This window comes from Mustelus asterias, chromosome 22 (genome assembly GCF_964213995.1).
Source record: "Mustelus asterias chromosome 22, sMusAst1.hap1.1, whole genome shotgun sequence".
Lineage (NCBI taxonomy): Eukaryota > Metazoa > Chordata > Chondrichthyes > Carcharhiniformes > Triakidae > Mustelus > Mustelus asterias.
In genome coordinates this window covers 62,418,962-62,435,453 of record NC_135822.1, presented here as the reverse complement: position 1 = coordinate 62,435,453, position 16,492 = coordinate 62,418,962, and the positions used below count along the sequence as shown (strand labels likewise).

At 46.1% G+C, this 16,492-nt stretch overlaps 1 protein-coding gene across 3 annotated transcripts in view; it reads left to right on the top strand.

The window, feature by feature from the left end:
* tacc1 (transforming, acidic coiled-coil containing protein 1) overlaps positions 1 to 13,118 on the top strand; it is a 155,090-nt gene extending 141,972 nt beyond the window's left edge. For all 3 annotated transcript variants that reach the window (XM_078239389.1, XM_078239388.1, XM_078239386.1), the window contains 7 exons: positions 1,278 to 1,421; positions 1,742 to 1,818; positions 3,480 to 3,523; positions 5,563 to 5,723; positions 5,864 to 5,970; positions 9,434 to 9,554; positions 11,018 to 13,118. In XM_078239389.1, the coding sequence (XP_078095515.1) occupies positions 1,278 to 1,421; positions 1,742 to 1,818; positions 3,480 to 3,523; positions 5,563 to 5,723; positions 5,864 to 5,970; positions 9,434 to 9,554; positions 11,018 to 11,086 (723 nt within the window). In that variant the 3' untranslated portion in view covers positions 11,087 to 13,118. The remainder of the gene's footprint in view (positions 1 to 1,277; positions 1,422 to 1,741; positions 1,819 to 3,479; positions 3,524 to 5,562; positions 5,724 to 5,863; positions 5,971 to 9,433; positions 9,555 to 11,017) is intronic.
* Positions 13,119 to 16,492: the final 3,374 nt, after the last annotated feature.

The window sequence follows — 16,492 nt, the reverse complement described above, 5'->3', positions numbered from 1 at the left end:
TCTAAATCAGCATTAAAACGCATGCTCGCATATCACTATCTTCCCTATTGTCAAGGAAGTTGAGAACAGATCCAGATGTTTTGGTAAGCACTCACAAGTGCGCAGGTTGCAAACCTTGCTCAAACAGCTGGCTGGCTTGAGCACAGAGAGTAGCAAATGAGCACCGTGTTGTGTTCGAGCAGAATGAGATGAGAAAACGGCTTTAATATAGGCCACGAACACCTGCTGAGCAAACCTCTGACTCATGGTGCCTTCTGGTTCAGACTGGATGCTTGCATTTCATTTTTGCAAGCTTATTTCCCTTTTTGTGAAACCTGTTACAATAATAATTCAGATCATGCCTCAAGGCTTTCTCCAAGTTTGAGAAAGGCGGCCTGAAAGATTGGCAAGGAAATACCAGCACCACTGTTAATTAGTAACCACCAGTCTTACACCTTTCAGTTCTGTTCCAATGAACTTCATTGCCCACCTAAATATTAATTCCATGAAAGGACAGAATTGTTTTAATGTGTAGGGTTTCAATTTGGTTGAATGTATTCTTCTGCGGCTTCATCACATGACCACCTGGTCTCCAAGTGCCCGCCCCATGCTCCTGCCATAGGTCACATGGCATGTCCATCCCCGCAGTTAATCACCAAAGGAGAGTGAAAACCCACTTCATTCCTGGCTATCAAAAACCAAACCTTTTTCACAAGCTCAAGTATTTTATTTCATACCATCCCTACAGTGCAGAAGAGGCCATTCAGCCCATCAAGTCTGCACTGACTCTGACCCAGAGTGTTTTACCCAGGCCCTCTTCCCCCTGCCCAATCCCTGTAATCTTCTAATCTCCATGTCTTGGGATAACTTAGCATGGGCAGTCCACCTAACCTGGACATCTTTGCAGTGTAGAAGGAAACTGGAGCACCCGGAGGAAACCCACACAAATACGGGGAGAACGTGCAAACTCGGCACAGACAGTGACCCAAGCCGGGAATTGAACCCGGGTCCCTGGCGCTGAGACAGCAGTGCTAACCACTGTGCCGCCGTACTATATCTATAAAAATATGTCCAAAAGTACTCTCAACTGTTTCAGAATATTGGTGTAATTTCTCTCCCTGCACTCTCGAGGGCAAAGCCCTGGATATTTACCATCAAATCCTGGAGAATCCAAGCCAGCGCTGGCAATCGACTAGTTGTTTGCTCTTCAGATCCGAAGATATTGGTTAAGGTGTGGGAGGGCATTGGTGTTGAGAACAGGGTGTGTCAATAATGGCTTTCCTTTTCCTCTGCTGCAGCCAGACCCAATGCCAGGAATGTGCACCACCGAAAGCATCCTCTCATTCAAAGCGCTTCTGAGTGAGATGGAAGGTTCTGTGGGCGACGAACTGGACAACATCCAGGCAGACAAGACGGCCGTGCTGAGTTTGATCAGGGAAGAGGTAATGCCTCCTCGTTTCCTTGGCTCCAATAAGAACATCACGGGCGTCGACTGTTCTCCAGTTGTGGTCCACTGTTGGCCATCGGGCAATAACAAGAAGCCAACCTTTTCTCCTTGGAGTGGGCGTGGATGAGAGGGGGGCAGAGACGGGAGGTTCGTGCATGACGCTGTTCAGTGATGCTCAAACTGCGATCAGGAACCGAGGGGGGTTGGGAATTGTTGTGAAGCAGCATCCTGTGGCTTGGGTGCTGGATCCATGCTGGATAAGTGTCTGTAATATGCCGGGTATCACCAATGATGCATTGTCCTCTTTAATCGCAGATTGTGGCCAAGGAAATAGAAGTTAATGAGTGGAAGCAAAAATATGAAGACAGTCGACAAGAAGTCATTGAAATGAGGTAAAACAGCAACATTGTTCAATAATGCACCGCTTATAAGATCTTAAAATGAGATGTCATTATCTTCAGCTTACTTTGTTTGACCACTGAAATGCAGAATGTTCTTCAATCCAGCATGTTTTTGGTTCTTATTTCCTGACAACTTGACATTTTATTTAAGTTAGGAGTTGTGAGGAAAGGAAGGTTTTGTTTATTTACAGAGGCACATTTCACCCACGCAGACACTGGGAGAATATACTAACTCTGCACAGACAGTCACCCAAGGCCGGAATTGAACCCTGGTCCCTGGCGCTGTGAGGCGGCAGTGCTGACCACTGTGCCGCCGTGCTGTCCCTGTAAGGAGAGAACTGGGTGGGGGGGAGGCTTCGACTAGCATTGCGGTTATCTCAATGATTCATTGACACAGGTTGTCCATTTCTTTTAAGTTATTAGTTTGATTAATTGCTCCACATCCATAGGAACCCGCAGCTGGGGTGTTTGAAATCTGTTACCAGCTTTTATTTATTCGTTAGCTATTGTGACCACAAATTGACTGGGCTGTTGCAAAAACTCATCTGGTTCATCAGTGCGCTTCCGGGCGGGAAATCTGCCATTCTTAACCAGCCTGGGCCGTATGTGATCCAGGCTGCAGTGTGAGAACTACCCTTTGAAATGGCCTAGCTAGCCATACGAGAATGCACCTCTTGCTGCCCCCTTCTTGAGGGTAATTAGAGATGGAAATAAATGTTGGCTTTGCCGGTGATGCTCACATTCTGTGAATGAATCAAAAAAATGTTGAATCGAATTTGCTTTTGTGCCCTCGCGCCAAGGTGTCTCGATCTATCGATTCCTTTTGCTCTCCGCTCCCCTCACCCAGCCAGCGCTGGGAAGATGGGGAACTTGCCGTGATATTTTTGTTTGCCTTCTGATTTTCCGCAAATTTAGCAGATCAAAGAAAAGGCGAGAGCCCACCAAACCACTAAGAGGTGCAGCTGAGAAATAAATTGGACAAATGTTGGGTTTCACAGAGACCGAGTGAAGCCTCCTGCTTTCTAATGCAACACGCTGATATAAAAATGAGCACCGTACTCCTGTGAAAGACTATTTTTGATCTTCCTGAGTCTTACCAACAATGATTTTCTTCTGTATTTCCTGCTGACGTAACGGTCATTGTACCTGAGGGGTTTCTCATCCCATGAAACGCTTCGAGCAACTTTAATGTGACGTGGCGCCATAAACATCCAAGTTTTCCTGGGGACTGAGTTGATTATTGCTATCCCGTGTGAAACCCATCAGGAGACGCAAATAACACCATTTCCCTTCATAAATAGCTCAGCAAATCATTACAATTACAAGGGTAGCTGCTCACTCGGAAGACACAACCAGGCAATAACACACGACCAAAATATTTAAGGACATTCAAAATCACCATTGCAAGTGGCGCTGTTTTTATTCATTCATGGGACATGGGCATCGCTGGCTGGGCCAGCATTTATTGCCCATCCCTAGTTGCCCTTGGAGGGCGGTTGCGAGTCAACCACATTGCTGTAGCTCTGGTGTCACATGTAGGCCAGACCGGGTAAGGACGGCAGATTTCCTTCCCTAAAGGACGTTAGTGAAGCAGGTGGGTTACGAACTGTGAAATCGATTAGCTGACTATTTGTTCCTTTTTATTTTTGCAGAAAAATTGTGGCGGAATATGAGAAAACAATTGCACAGATGATCGGTACGTCTCCTGTTTCTTCACCTGATCGAGATTAGGACAGTATGAGCTGCTTCAACTCCTCTAAGAATATAGTGAGAGAGGAGTGCAGCAACGCTGGATTCATCCTCTCTTAACAGGAAGGGGCAAACTCCAGTTACTGCCCCCTCTGATAAATGCCACATCCCTCTCTGACAACCTGGCTGACTTAAAAAGTACTGCTCCCCAAATTGTCCCCCTGGTCACTGCTTGGGGCACAGAAGGAATGAGGAGCGCTGTTGTGATTGTAAAATCCCACAGGATTTAATGGGTGGGACACAGAAGCTACATGGAGGCCATTTCAATGTTCTCTGCTAGTGTGACCACTGACCACAGGGGGGGGGGGGGGGGGGCGGTAAATATCTCCCATTCTAGATGCAAGATTCAAATGAATGTGATTCCAAAGAAATCTTTGCTGCCTTTAAAATACTGATTGGGGGGGGAAGACATTTCCTCTCCCAGAGCTGCATGGTTTTACTGGTGAACTATGATCTGGAATCTGTTTGTGCCTCTGAAATGCATGTTGGTTCATTGCTTATGGTCTTAAATACAAGCTATCGGAGTAGAATTCGGCCATTCGGTCCGTCCAGTCTGCTTCCTCCACCATTCAATCATGGCTGATAAATTTCTCAACCCCATTCTCCCGCCTTTTCCCCATAACCTTTGATCCCCTTCCCAATCAAGAGTCTATCTATCTCCGTCTTAAATCCACTCAATGACCCGGCCTCCACAGCCTTCTGTGGCAATGAATTCCATAGATTCATCACCATCTGGCTGAAGAAATTCCTCCTCATTTCAGTTCTAAAGGTCATCGATTTACTCTGAGGTTGTGCCTCGGATCCTAGTCTCTCCTACTAACAGAGACATCTTCCCCACATCCACTCGATCCAGGCCTTTCAGTATTCTGTAAATTTCAATGAGATCCCCCCCCCCCCCACTCATCCTTGTAAACTCCTCCAAGTACAGACCCAGTCCTCAAACTCTCTTGACTAACAGAAATGATTATCTTGGATCAATTGTGCTTAGTTTAAGCACTGGTTACAAAGGTCCATTGACCCATCAGCCATGTTGGACACCACAGATCCTTTCTGGCGGTTCTAGACCTGTGCTTCGAGGGCAGGTGTTAGAAAGAGCTATCAGATATCGAGTGCAGGTAGTCAGAAAAATTGCTTTTTGTGTCGCCAACAAGCATTCCTGACAAATAGTTCTTGAACTAACTTTCAAACAGAAGACAAGTTACAATGCCAATATTGTTGAACTTTTCTTTTGTTTTAAATATCACCAAGGAGCATACACCTTCAGTCAATCAAACTGAGAACGCGCATACAACCTCTGGTAACTTGTACAAGAGGTAGCCCATTGCCATATACAATTCTGGTGCCCATTTGAGGTGGGAGACAAATATTGAGTGTCTCCTCCTTACCCTAACTGACCCAGTTGACCGATCAGTTTGAAGGCGAACATGCATTCCATTCACATTCACAGACGCGTTTACTGCAAACAAAAGCAACATGCTCAAGCTTTGCCCTTTTTCCCGAATTAACTGGGAGCTTGGGAACCCTATTACTTACTCCATGGTAACACCTTGGCCAATCAGAGATGACTTGGCAACCGATCAGCACCTTTCTTCTCTTGTAGTATAAACTGTTGTGATAGTTTAAAGTTTGTCCTGTTGAGTGCAAGACTGAAAACTTTGGCGACATGTCTCTCTTTTCAGCAATATTCCTGCCACTTTGTGGCACACAGGGATTGCTAGGAATGTCAAACTAAATGCCAGTGAATTTTAATAAGGGTTAAAAATTTGTGTTGAGCTGCTGTGTGAAACAGGAGCCTGTTCCATACAACACACTCAATGAATTGACATATCAACCAATGGCGCTACATATCAGCCACTGCATATCTGTTGCTAGCTGATCAGATACCACCCGTTCTGCGCCACCAGATGAGACACATTTCTAGCCCCATGTGTTTACCCAGTGTATGAGTTAGTCAGTTTGACCACTCATCTGTTCTTGTCCCTGCAGAAGATGAGCAAAAGAACAAAATGGCTTCTCAGACATCCATTCAGCAGTTGATTACGGAGAAGGACCAGGCTCTGGAAGATCTCAATTCAGTGGAGAGATCCTTGTCCGACCTCTTCAGGAGATACGAGAACATGAAAGGTGTACTGGAAGGATTCAAAAAGGTGCCCGTCACATTTCTCTCGAGTCTTGCGTCTAAAAACGTTGAGCAAACTCCCCATGCGAATATTATAAACAGCAAGTTGGCTTCTGCCACCATGCATGAAAAGAATAAATTAATTTGTTTTCTGTCTTGTGCTTGAAGAATGAAGAAGTGTTGAAGAAATGTGCCCAAGATTATTTGGCCAGGGTCAAACAAGAGGAGCAAAGATACCAAGCGCTCAAACTTCACGCTGAAGAAAAATTGGACAAGTGAGTGCATGATATAATATGGAAGTTGTGGTTGCAGAGTGCACAATGTCAAGAACTCCATGGTGAACACTGATTTTACTGTTGGTTAGTTCATAGAATCCGCACAGTGCAGAAGGAGGCCATTTGGCCCATCGAGTCTGCACTGACTCTAACAGAGCATCTTAACCAGGCCCTATCCCTGTAACCCCACATAGTTACCCCACTAATCCCCCTCACCTACACATTCCTTCCAAGGTCTTGCCCTTCCCTCCTCCTTTCCTGAAGACCTCAGATCTTTTGTGTTTCTCCAGTTCTGGTTCCCCCCCCCGGATCCCCCTATTTTAATCATTCCACTATTGGCTGCTGTGACTTCAAGCTCTGGAATTCCCTCCGGAAACCCTTCCATCTCTCTTGCTCTCTCCTTTTCTGCGGCACTCCTGAAAACCATTTGACCAAGCTCTTGGTTCCCGAGAGTGATGTGGTTCAGTGTCATATTCTGTTTAATAGCACTCTTGCTAAGTGCCCTGGGGCATTCTGCTATGTTCGGGGTGCTATAAAAATGGAAGTCATTGTCTCTGTTATTGTTCCAAGACATTTAAGACTGGCACAGGAGACTGAGGCCTCTTGGAGTTAGATATGGCCCACCCACCCATGACTACTGATGGATATTTGAACAAGTTGCGTGCTTGATTTGCTGAGTTCTATGCCCCAGGCTTGAGAGACTGAATGTGCGGGACCGAGTTAAAGGGCAGCAAAGCTTTTTCTGGGAGCATTCGAGAAGAAATATTGTGGGATATCAGGGAACCGAGAAAGGCTGGGTGGGTGAGAGTTTGAAGGTGCTGTTTTTCCCCAGTCACAGATGAAGATATATCTCCAGCAGTTTTAATGTGAAACATTCCAAGAGTCTTCATCGGAGCATTAGCGAATGCAATTTGACACTGAGCTACCTGGAGGTGTTTACGCAGATGACCAAAATGTTTGGTCAAGACGGGTCGAATTTGAGGACCGCTTGAAAGAAGGGAAGAGAGAGAGAGTGGATTAGGTAGGGACTTGCAGAGCTTTTGGCCCAAGGCAGCTGAAGGCACGGATGGTCATGGTGGAGCGATTAAAATCGGGGATGGTAGATTAATGGAACACAGATATTTTGGGGTGTTATAGGACTGGAGGAGATCAGAGACCAGGAAGGCTGGGAGTTTTTGAAATTAGAGGCATTGCTTAACGGGGAGCCAGTGTGGGTCAGTGAACAAAAGTAACAGGCGAATGGGACTTGATGTGAGCCAGGATGCAGTCAGCAGAGTTTTAGACAGGTTCACCCTGACAGAACAGTGCAGAGAAGTGTGACTGAGACCACAAGAATAGAGAGGCCACAGAAGATGGCGTGGTTGTGGGTTTGGTTGTAAACGTGGCTGGGAAAGTTTATGTGGAGGGGAAGGTTCACTAAGAACAGAGGGTGGTGATTGCCGAGGGAGAGGGCGGCCAGAAAAGCTGAGACTCAGCTTGAAATCACCAGAGATGAAGCGTTACTCGGGTCAGAGGCTGAGGCAGATCTGTCGGGGAGAAGCATTCCTTTCATTTCTGATTCCGAAATGAATCCAGCACAGGTTTGTAGATGAGTTATTGCAAAGAGAAATTACTCATTCGCAGTCTCAACCCAGCTACAAGTGAGTCAAAGCCCGCAAAGCCAAAACGCCTTCAACTTTGCACTAAATTAACAGTTACACACAAGAGACCAGAACAGTTAGAACACAGCTCCACCCCAGTATTAAATCATTCTCCAGTGGATTTCAGTCTTTCCCTCTGGCTCCAGCATGCTCTCTCACTCGCTGCTCCCCTGGAATCCTTCATTCCATTCAGTCACCTATATTAGATTTCACTCCTGGCCAGATGTATGCAGAGCCCTACACATTTCGGAATAAAATTTGAGGCAAATGAATGGTCCCATGTTAACTAGAGGTGAAACTGTTTGGAAAGGTACGATGTTTAAAGCATGTTTTTAAATGGTCAACATGATTGGGGGTTCCAAATACTCAAATCCATGGTTCCCTCATTTCTGCTCATGACTGTACGAAGCAACTTTACTCCCAGTGTATTTGGAATTTGAAGTCACGACAGTTAGAAAATTAAAGTATAAATCTTGCTGATTTGCCCATTCTTCCAACGTGGTAAATTCATGGGTGATGGAAGCAAACCAGCAACAGCTGTTTTTGATTTGATTATTGTCATATGTATTGGGTTACAGTGAAAAGTATTGTTTCTTGCGCGCTATACAGACACAGCATACCATTCATAGAGAAGGAAAGGCGAGAGTGCAGAATGTAGTGTTACAGTCATAGCTAGGGTGTAGAGAAAGATCAACTTAATGTGAGGTAGGTCCATTCAAAAGTGATGGCGGCAGGGAAGGTGTTCTTGAAGAAGCTGGTCTTAGTCTCCGACCCATCCACTATTACAGGGCTCAACTGGTAAATGTTGGGAATTAACAGGCAACATATTCCCAACATTATTTGAACAAATCTTTGCCGAAGCCCCAAGACGCTGCTCCTTGCCTGGGAAGCTCTGACTTAAAAAGATGATGTGAGGAGATGTAGGGCAGGCGTTCGCAAACCAACTTATCAAAATTCCACAGATTCCCTGTAACACGAGTACTTTTTCTGTATGAATCTTAGTTTCACTATTAAATGTAATTATTTCTATTTTATATCATGTGAAACTTGTTGCAGAGCGGTGGTTCTGTTATTTCCTTATTCCACATGCAAATATAGGGAGTAAATTAGAAACTGGTAATTATTGTGATCTGGGGGAAAGGACCTAGGTCCCCGTTTTGTTGGCACTAAATTGGTTTTAGTCAGACTTGTAACTGGCTTTATTCAGAACATGCCTACAAAAACCTTAATGAACATTGTTAACATGCTTGGGGTTACCATTGACCAGAAACTCAACTGGACTCACCACATAAACACAGTGGCTACAAGAGTAGGTCAGAGGCTTGGAATACTGCGGGTAACTCACTTCCCGACTCCTGTCCACCATCTACAAGGCACAAGTCAGGAGTGTGATGGAATACTCCCCACTTGCCTGGATGGGTGCAGCTCCAACAACACTCAAGAAGCTTGACACCATCCAGGACAAAGCAGCCCCGCTTGATTGGCACCACATCCACAAACATTCACTCCCTCCACCATCGACGCTCAGGAGCAGCAGTGTCAGCCCCACGGTAAGTAAGGGCGCAAAGGGCATTGCTACGTCAGTGATAAGTGATTCTGGCAGAGGGCAGTGCCAGCTAGGACCTTATTTTTAGTGGACCTACTGAAACCTTCTGGCAGACCCCTGGTTGATGGGAATGAATGAACTGCATGCATGAACTCCTAATAGTGAGGCCCGACTGTGGAGATCTTCCTTTCATCCAGTCCTTCACCATTCCAGTGCTAATGTGTAACAAAGCCGTGCTGCCAGTACTCCATGCAGTAACTCTGGTGACCAATTGCAGGGCTAACGAGGAGATTGCTCAAGTCCGCGCCAAGGCAAATGCAGAAGGAGCGGCCCTGCAAGCGAGCTTACGGAAGGAGCAAATGAAAGTGGATTCCATGGAGAGGACAATTCAGCAGAAGGTAAAGCAGATGGGGCTGGGAGGTCAGGGCGTTTGAGGCCATATATTGGTGTGTGGGAGGGGATTGTGTGTATCCCTGGGCGAAATCTTACCAAAAAATGGCAGTGTGTTGTTTGCGGCGAGGAAAGCCAGTGTGCTTCTCTCCAGATCTTGCGCCACTGCCAGAAATAGGCAAGGAGGTGTGTTTCGTGTCATCATGCAGGGGGCATGGGTCAAGATGCCAGCAAAACCCAACTGCATGGAGGACGGAGGGGACCATCTCACCATAACAGAAATAAACCTTTCCTCCATGCCACCCCTTCCCAGCCCACCACGGAGGCCTCGGGGGCTCGTCTCCCCATCCCACTACCGATTGGAGTAGGCACTTCTCGACCCCTCGCCCCCTCCCGCCCCCTCCAGCCCAAACAGCCTTTGCCGCCATCACCAATTCCTCCGCCGTGGGCTCTCAGCCACCACCGCAATCTAAATGAAATCCCTCCCCTCCACCCCATGAGGCTCCCACTGCCCCCCCTCCACCCCCTTGGCACAGATTGGCGTGGTGCCAACCTGCATCAGGGGACATTGCCAGGCCATTGTCTGGCTATGTCGCTCTCCCCCGGGGGCTATACTTACCTTTGCGCCTAGGTTACCGTCTGTATGAACCTGATGTAAACGGGTAGGTGAATATCTGGCGAGGGGGTGGGCAGGTTAGTAAAATTTAAATACATTCAGATTCATGGTAAAGCAGGTTCACTGACCTTCCTGTAAAGCAGGAATCTGACCATGTCACCGGTGTGGGGACGGGGAAGATCCGAACTGGCCAGAGAGATCGGTGACTTGCGGACCTTGAGCCCCTGCCGGCATTGCACGGACGGCTGGAGATGGGCCCTGTCCCCCTATCTCTGCCGATGCATCACGTCAGCATTGAGAGGTTTTGAGGGAGGGAAGTGATAGATAGATAGATAGATAGATAGATAGATAGTCGGTCCCGCTGCAGTCTCTCAGTGACCATGCTCACAGCTGTAACGTGTGTGTTTGTGGAAATCACGAGGGAAGGAGGAAGGTCCCGAACCAGTTTCTTCTCATCCCCGCTCCTCTCCTGAAAGCTGCGGGCAGTCACAATGCTCTGGCACCTTGACGAATTGGCACAGGTTGGCGAATGTCTCTGGGCTCTTGACCCCAGAGTGCCATCAGAACTGATTGTCTTCTCGCCCAACCTCCAGCCGGCAATGGCGCATTCTTCCCATCATCTCTCCGGGGTGACGAAGCCTGGTCTCTCCATTCCTGGTTAATCGCCTGGACCAAGGTTGGGACAGGAAATTCTCTGGAGAACACGACTTTGTGCCACTCCTCGGTTAGCCAAGCCATTTCACTTTCCAATTGGGTACCAATGGTGAAATGTCCCCCTGAAGTACAAACCCAAAAGTCTCAAATGATTCTGTTTTCAAACGGCTTAATTGATGTGATTTCTTTCCTCACTCACAGAACCAGGAGATTGAAGAACTGACCAAGATTTGCGACGAGTTGATTGCCAAACTAGGGAAACCCGAGTGAAGCTTGCGACTCCGACATCGGACACTGCACGACGAAGCTTTCTGCAGACCTTCATTCCTAAAGCACGCTGCCTTACTTAGAAATAATATCCAACTCCAATGCATCTGGCCCTCTGAACTGGCAACACCCAGTAGTCTGCAAAGCACATGTGGGTCTGTCTTCATGCACTGTTTACTTCACAAACAGAAGAGGTTGCCAAAACATTCCCAAGGCTGTTAGCGCCCAGTTTCTCTGACATGTAATTTGCTTTGCCAACACAATATCCTCATCTTTCTTGTCACCCGATCGTATTTGCGTCTTCAACTAAATATGTAATGCTCCTGGAAGGTGCCATCCAGGACCTGGTGTGTAACTACGACACCAGCCTTTTATCATCAGTTACGTGTTCTGCAACTTGCTCCAAACTGACGATAAACCTAGGAAGTGAGTTGTGACCTCCTTCGATACGAAACATTTGGTGTTTGGCAAGAGTCACTCCTTTGAAGGCAATGCTTACACAGCCAGTGCTGTGCTTCTTATTTGAGTCCTTGACTGTAGCAAAGTCTGTACAGGTCAGTTCAAAGGGGTCCACCAAATCCAGTGAGTTACTTGTGTCTTCCAGCCCAATCATTGCCTTGGTGTTTGGACAATCCACTGGCTTTCCATTTTAAAATGGGGGCACTAAACCGTGCCATTGAACATGCTAATAATATACATATTTCAAATAGGTTTTGTGAAAATCGTGTTGAAAAAGTGCTGGCAGTAAACATTGATTCTATTTCTCAACATACTAGAGGGTTCGTGCACATTCTCAATGGGGGATCCCTTCATCCCAAGACCACTTGGGGTTTGGAGGCTTATTCACTCGAGCACAACCCAAACCCCCAGAGCTTGTGGACAATTTGTTTGGCTGCGACGTAAGTTTATCCTAGGATTGGATTTAACTGAGTGGAATTCCTTGCGAGTTTCCCCTCTCTGGTCCCGTTGACTGTTAACCCCCCCCACCCCCGGTGGACCCAAGTTCCAGTAGATCTGGGGGTCTCTGAACTGTGCAGTTGAGGGCCTGAAACCGGTAGGTGTTGGGCCACTGGTACAAGGTCAGATCCACAGGTCAGGCATCGACCATACGTTGTCTTTTGCGTAACTGTTGGACGGGGATGCTCAAGGTGGTGTGTCGGTGTGCACCCCAAAATATCGCAATTCAGAGTTTGAGGTGAAAGAGCACATTTTTCTCAGGATACTTGCCATTTTGATACTCAGGGGTTTTGCGAGCCTGGGTTTGAGGTTTGAGATGTTGGCACATAGTGCTGTTGCCGACTGACCCTTGATTTTCCTTACACAATTCAACACAATACACAAATGTATTCACACTTGCGCAGGAGCCACACTATTAAGAATGGGACATGAACACACAAATCTGTGTGCACTGTACAAAAAATGTTTAATATTAACTAAAGAATGTTCTAAGTCCTGAAACTGACTGATAAAGAAGTGCATATACTCAAATTCTTGGTCTAGAGTCTTGTATTTCCTGCCACGACCCCCAACTCCTACTTTTCCCCCCCTCCTCTCTTCCGACGCCAACACAAGTCACTACAGCAAGATACTGACATGCTCGCCCCTCAGGACGGAACCCTGCAATTCTGAACTTTTGTTTTGCCTGCATCAATAACTTTCTGATATCGTGGTAGTGCCAGTGGAGATAGGGTGTTGGTGATTCAAGTACAAGTCCCTTTACTGTGTCGTTTCCACTTGTGACTTGCCTGAATGACTTGAACCAGCTCTGATGTCCCTTCATAATTTGTCTTGGTGTTTATTTTTTTGCCTTGCCCATGTTTACCTGCTTTTCACTTTGGGGGGAAAAACCCCCCTCACCTGCATAGTTTTTATATACAGATATATTTGTCTTTTTATATATGTTAAGGTTCAAAAAGATTTTTAAAGTTGTAACTACAAAAAAAAATGAAAAGATATTATAAAATTTTAATTCCATGTACTAATATATTTTTTCCATTGTCATTGCCTGAATAAAAATGATGGTGAGTTTCACTTGTATCAGCTCCAATGTTCTACCTTCTTCCTTTTTCATTATAATGTGTGGAGTTGCCGGTGTTGGACTGGGGTGGGCACAGTAAGTCGTTTCACAACACCAGGTTAAAGTCCAACAGGTTTATTTGGTCGCACGAGCTTTCGGAGCGCTGCCCTACATCAGGTGACTGGTGAAGGAGCAGCGCTCCGAAAGCTTGTGCTACCAAATAAACCTGTTGGACTTTAACCTGGTGTTGTGAAACTACTTACTTTTTCATTATACAGTAACATTAAAGGGATGAGGTACTTCAGGTGCCTGACTATGCAAATTCTTGTCCCTCATGATGTCTTGATATCATCATTTGTTGCCATACAAGTGAGGACAAGTTTTAAAGTTTATTTATTAGTGTCATAAGTAGGCTTACATTAACACTGCAATGAAGTTACTGTGAAAATTCCCTAGTTGCCACACTCTGGCACCTGTTCGGGTACACTGAGGGCGAATTTAGCACGGCTAATGCACCTAACCAGCACGTCTTTCGGACTGTGGGAGGAAACCGGAGCACCTGGAAGAAACCCACACAGACACGGGTAGAACGTGCAGACTCCACATAGACAGTGACCCAAGCCGGGAATCGAACCCGGGTCCCTGGCGCTGTGAGGCAGCAGTGCTAACCTACTGTGCCAGTTAGGAATGGACTTCCCTTGCATTTCAGCAACACACTTGCACCAGTGGGTTTGCGCCTTTTTGGGCATGAGCAGTAGGCGTGGTGGCAGTCACAAGATGAAGAGGGAGAACCCTGAAATGCTGGGGAGGCTGAGAATGAAAAGGAATGAAGCTGCGGCTCCAGCATTAAGGTGAAGGTTGCTTTAGAGTTTTTCTCTAAAGCAACGAGCCGAGCTTGGTGAAGCAATGTAGCATTGGAACATGTTAGTAATGGAGAAGGACTCCTTTGCATTAAATGCAAATTGTGAAATGATTACACACACAAGTTCAATTTGGTTTCAACTTGGTGGAGGGGAAAGTGGGTTTGGTGGATTGTAAAACCAGCTGTAATCTGATGACTGGAGACTTCCATCACGTTATGATCGGTCCCCAGATGATATGCACTAATTAGTTAACCTCCCAATCAGGATGGAAGAATTAGTTGGCTCCCATTCTTTGTTCAATGCTCCTCCTTGGTTGGTCGCAACACTCTTAATTTAATTTCCCCCTCCCCTATGGGTATTTTTATCCAGTTAAATGTATTTAATTCTTCCAAGAAGTCAATTTGACCAGGCTTTCTTGAGCCCAAGAATATTAAAACCCAAGAAAAATAAAAAGAATGCAACTCAAACATTCACGCTGTTCAAAAATGAGAAGTTTGATATCCAGATAAAAGTGAAAAACATATACCAGTCTTTGACTTGTCCATGAGTGTAGATGGCAGTGTATTGCAGCCATTAAGTTGGATGATTCTAGAAGAGCCATCTTTGGCAAGTTAGCAGTTAATTTGGAGACGCTGGAGTTGGTTGAAAAGCTGTCCGATTACAAAGAACAAAGAAAATTACAGCACAGGAACAGGCCCTTCGGCCCTCCAAGCCTGCACCGACCATGCTGCCCGACTGAACTAAAACCCCCGAGCCTTCCGGGGACCATATCCCTCTATTCCCATCCTGTTCATATATTTGTCCAGACGCTCCTTAACACTCACTATTGTATCTGCTTCCACTGACTCCCCCGGCAGCGAGTTCCACTCACCACCCTCTGTGTAAAAAAACTTGCACTTGTAAAACTTGCATCTAAACTTTCCTTTAGATGGTGACTTTTGCTGAGCTTTCTTCCAGTGACAGAGAGAGATCCTTGTCTGTAAGCTGTAGGGGTGACTGACTGCTGTGTCTTGTTCCTGTGTCTCACTCACACACACGCACGCACACACGTGTTGGGTGGGATTTTTCTGGCCTTGCTCACCCCAAAATCATAAAATCCCACCCGAGGTCAAGGGACTTTTCCATGGTCCGCCCTCGTCCACTCCGATTCCCGTGGTGGTCAGGGATGTAATATTCCAGCCATCATCTCTGCGGATAGCTTTTTAAAAATCCTACTTCTCTGTGTATTCCTGAAAGGGAACAGATGACAGGTTTTTCGCCCCAGCGTCAGTTTTCTTTGAACTCACCATTTCCACGTTCTAAAATAGATCTCAACAGGGTGTGGATGTTCTCTGAGATGCAACAATCCGTCTCCATTGTCTGCATAACCACAGGATTTAAAAGTTTAGTCTTTTGCATTTTCCCTGTCTCCCCTTTCAATCGTTTCAGTCTGAAATGGGCTTGACACCTTTCAGACACAAGTATCCCGTGGGCTCCCGGGACCAGTCATTCCAGCATTATCTATTATTTTCCAAGAAGTGGTGGCTTTATATTCTCGGCCATCTTTGGTTCAGTGTCTTTGCTTGTGTTTATTTCAAAGAAACACCTCGCCCTTAAAAAGTTCAATATGCTGGTAAGAAATGCAGGGCCGTGAAGCATCGTTGTGACAGTCAGCAGTTCTGAAAGCACAGGCATGAAGATGGGAAGAAGTCTCACAACACCAGGTTAAAGCCCAACAGGTCCAACAGGCTACCAAATAAACCTGTTGGACTTTAACCTGGTGTTGTGAGACTTCTTACTGTGTTCACCCCAGTCCAACGCCGGCATCTCCACATCATAAAGATGGGATTCAGGCAAGAGACACGAGGAAGTTTCAATGCAATGTACATTGAGAAAATGGTTACATCACTGAAGAATAGGGCAAAACCTCAAGGCACTTTGCATCCTTTTCAATTCTCTTTCCATGATTATTATACATCATGACAGGTTTTGTATACAACATCTGCATCCCATTGGAGCAGCCCACCCCAATTCCTGCACTTGAGAAGTAGTTGGTGAAGAAATGGAAATGAATGAGTGTTGCGGGGAGAGGTCAGGAAGCTATCGCTAAGATTTTTATCCACTCTAGTGGGATTCCTTATCTCCATGTCCTCCTCCAGCCTTGAAAAAACACAACCTCCCCTCTGACTCTGGTCTTGTGTTTTTCCCTCCCTCTCAGTCTACCATTGGGTGGCTGTTCCTTCTGCCATCTGTCTCCTACACTCTCAAATTTCCTTCCACTTCTCACTCGTGCTCTCTCGCTTTTAAATCCACCGTTTTCATCATGCTTTTAAACACTTTTTTTTACTTGCCATACATTTGATTAAGTCTTGTGCTATCCTCCTGATATGTATTGATGACAGTAAGGAGTCTCACAACACCAGGTTAAAGTCCAACAGGTTTATTTGGTAGCAAAAGCCACTAGCTTTCGGAACGCTGACGAAGGAGCAGCGCTCCGAAAGCCAGTGGCGTTTGCTACCAAATAAACCTGTTGGACTTAACCTGGTGTTG